This window comes from Penicillium arizonense (assembly GCF_001773325.1).
Source record: "Penicillium arizonense strain CBS 141311 chromosome Unknown PENARI_contig019, whole genome shotgun sequence".
Taxonomy (NCBI): domain Eukaryota; kingdom Fungi; phylum Ascomycota; class Eurotiomycetes; order Eurotiales; family Aspergillaceae; genus Penicillium; species Penicillium arizonense.
In genome coordinates, this window is record NW_019173296.1 from 1 (window position 1) to 2,596 (window position 2,596).

At 52.6% G+C, this 2,596-nt stretch overlaps 1 protein-coding gene across 1 annotated transcript; it reads right to left on the reverse strand.

Annotated features, from left to right (window-relative positions):
* Positions 1 to 41: 41 nt before the first annotated feature.
* Positions 42 to 2,126, reverse strand: PENARI_c019G04079 (uncharacterized protein; the record flags this gene model as incomplete). The annotated part of the gene is made up of 1 exon (XM_022634761.1): positions 42 to 2,126. A coding segment is annotated over one exon (2,085 nt), but the record flags the coding sequence as incomplete, so codon positions are not given.
* Positions 2,127 to 2,596: the final 470 nt, after the last annotated feature.

The following is a 2,596-nucleotide window of genomic DNA, read 5'->3' on the forward strand; positions in this document are numbered from 1 at the left end:
TTGTAGCCCTGGAGGTTCATGCGAGGGCCCTCGATGCCGACTTCTTGGAGCGCGATCATGAGCATGCAGAGGAACTTGTTGCGGCGCTGCAGACGCAGGCCCTCGTTCTGCCAGTTGGATTTGTAGAAGAAGACGACGTTAAGGGTCAGGGATAAGTTTTCTGTGACCTCGCGGAGCTCGTGGAGGATCATACTCTGGAAATCGCGCCTCTCGCTGCGCACGAACTCTACGAGGCGGTGGCGGAGTCGCTCCATCTGGTCGACGGTTGTGCCGTACTTGATAACAATTGGCAGGGCCTCGGCGAGAGCACCTGTGCGGCGCTGGTTGAGGATAAAAAGATTGTTGAGGACACTATTTGGTGCTTGGACGATGTGGCCCTCCATCTTCTTAAACTCGGTATATAGGAGCGCGATCTCCTTGACGAAGTAGTCGTCACCAAGGCCTGAGGCCCCGGAATTACCGTAGATGGTAACTCGGTCACCAACATCAAATGGGTGTTTAACGAAGACGAAAATGATAGACTGTAAGAACTCGGTGGCAGTTGTAGAGAACATCCATGATAGAGCGAGGATGGTAGAACCAGCAGAGGTCAGCACTCCCGCTGCGGACGTTGAGATCAGCGTGAGGAAGACAATGATAATGATAATAAAGACAAAGAACATGAAAACTTGATCCAGTTTTGACACAACAGAGTCAAGGTCCTTCAGTGATGCAGTGATAGACTTGCGCTCACGGCCAATATCCACACAGACACCTTCAAGCTCTTCCATAGAGATATCCCCATTCATATCCCGGTCAAACATGGAGAAGGCAGCCTCTGCCTCCTCATTGTCATCATAGGCCTCCTTCAGGTCCCCCGAGAAGACCGTGTCAAAGCCATCACGCGCGAACGTACGATAGAGACGGCGCGCGAGGACCTGGCAGCCCGAGGTGGTGCGCAGCAAGGCAAGAACGACCTGGTATGGATCACTGCTATTCTTCGTCTGCCGGCCGGTGAAATCCGCAAGCACGCCCCCAGCTACATCACCGACCTTGTTGCCGACGTTTTTCACGGCACGCTGGGCAACGCGACCTGCCTTGGAGGCATACTGCAGAGGGTTCTTAATGCTCTGCGGCGTCCCCAGGTCGGGGTTCTGCTCGAATGCCTCGTCGTCCTCCGCGATCCGTGCTCGGGAGAATTGATATAGCTTGGTCAGGCTGCCGATTTGGAACTTGTTGAGTTGGATGCGGTCGTCGTATGTGCGCTGGTGAAAGGTGATGGCGATGAGCTGGATGATGATTTTTTCGATAACGTTGAGGATCGTCCACACCAGACCCACGATAATAAGCTTATTGAGCGTTCTCTCCCAACCCCACGTGCGCTTATCACCATCGACATCATGGTTTTTCATCGTGGGTAGGAAGGAGATCTCTACAGCGAGCCACCAGAAGAGAAGCACGAAGTGGACTTCCAGCTGTTTGGCCATGTCGCGCCACTTCTTTGCATTGTTGGTGAATATGCTGGAGATTATGCTCACAGCTGGCGGTATACATTTCCCAACTACACGGGCTGCCCACAGAGTCAACCAGACGATTTCCAGCCAGATCGAAAACCACATCAGTTTCACGCCGCCGACGCTGGTATCGGTATATTTCAGGGCGCCGATAAGCAACGGGATCAGGAGGAGCAGCACCACAGGCACTATATAGGTCAAATACCGAACAATGAAGTTGGAATTATGGACTTTCTTCACAAACGCAGAGAGTTTGGTAGTCGGACTCTCAGGAGGCTGATAGACGGCGGCCCTTTCGTGAAGTTGGGTGGTGGCCTCGTCGAACTCATCGACGCGCTGACTAGGATACGATCGCGTTCGGCTCATTGAGCTCCGCCCGTGCTGACTCTGTGTTTCGGTAGATCGTGATACCATGCGCTCTGCTTCCATGAGCTGGAGGTCGTCCAGGCGCATGGCTTGCCCGTGGCGCAAGGAAGCCGTGCTCATGGGGGCTTGTTCAGCTTCATAGTTCACGCTCGTGTCGACTTTTAGGTGGTCGTGAGACTCGACACCGCGTTCGCCCACGTAGGTGCCACCGGAGCTCGATCGGTCTCCTTTCTTCTCTTGGAGATTAAATGATTCGTTTTCATCCATGGGCCTGGTCGATAGTGGGAATATAGGGTAGAAAGTGCGTGGGATGGAAGCATAAAAATAAGATACAGCGTAGTGTCGGAAAAGAAAAAGCGAAAAGTTTACAGTTTAGACAATCTCTGGCTTTCAGTAAGCGTTACCTGAGAATGAACCGCACGGCCTAATGTCATACTACTGTCTGACATGCAATGAGCAACTGTACATCTTGAGTGTTATTTGGTAATGGAGGGTCCGGAGGGTCCTTCGCTTAGTGAGCTCCACCGGGTGGCGCGATCTGTAAGTCCTTGTCTCCACAAGGCGGGGCTCGGAGTTTTCATTGCCATCAATATTCGCTACGCTAGTTAATGGTTACCAAAAGAATAGTCCCTGGTGGATTTGATTGGATTTCCAAGCAGTGATATCATCACCGGCGCCACAATACCCCTGGGTCCTGTGGAGCAATCTATGCAATCTAACTCTTGCCCGGACGCCGC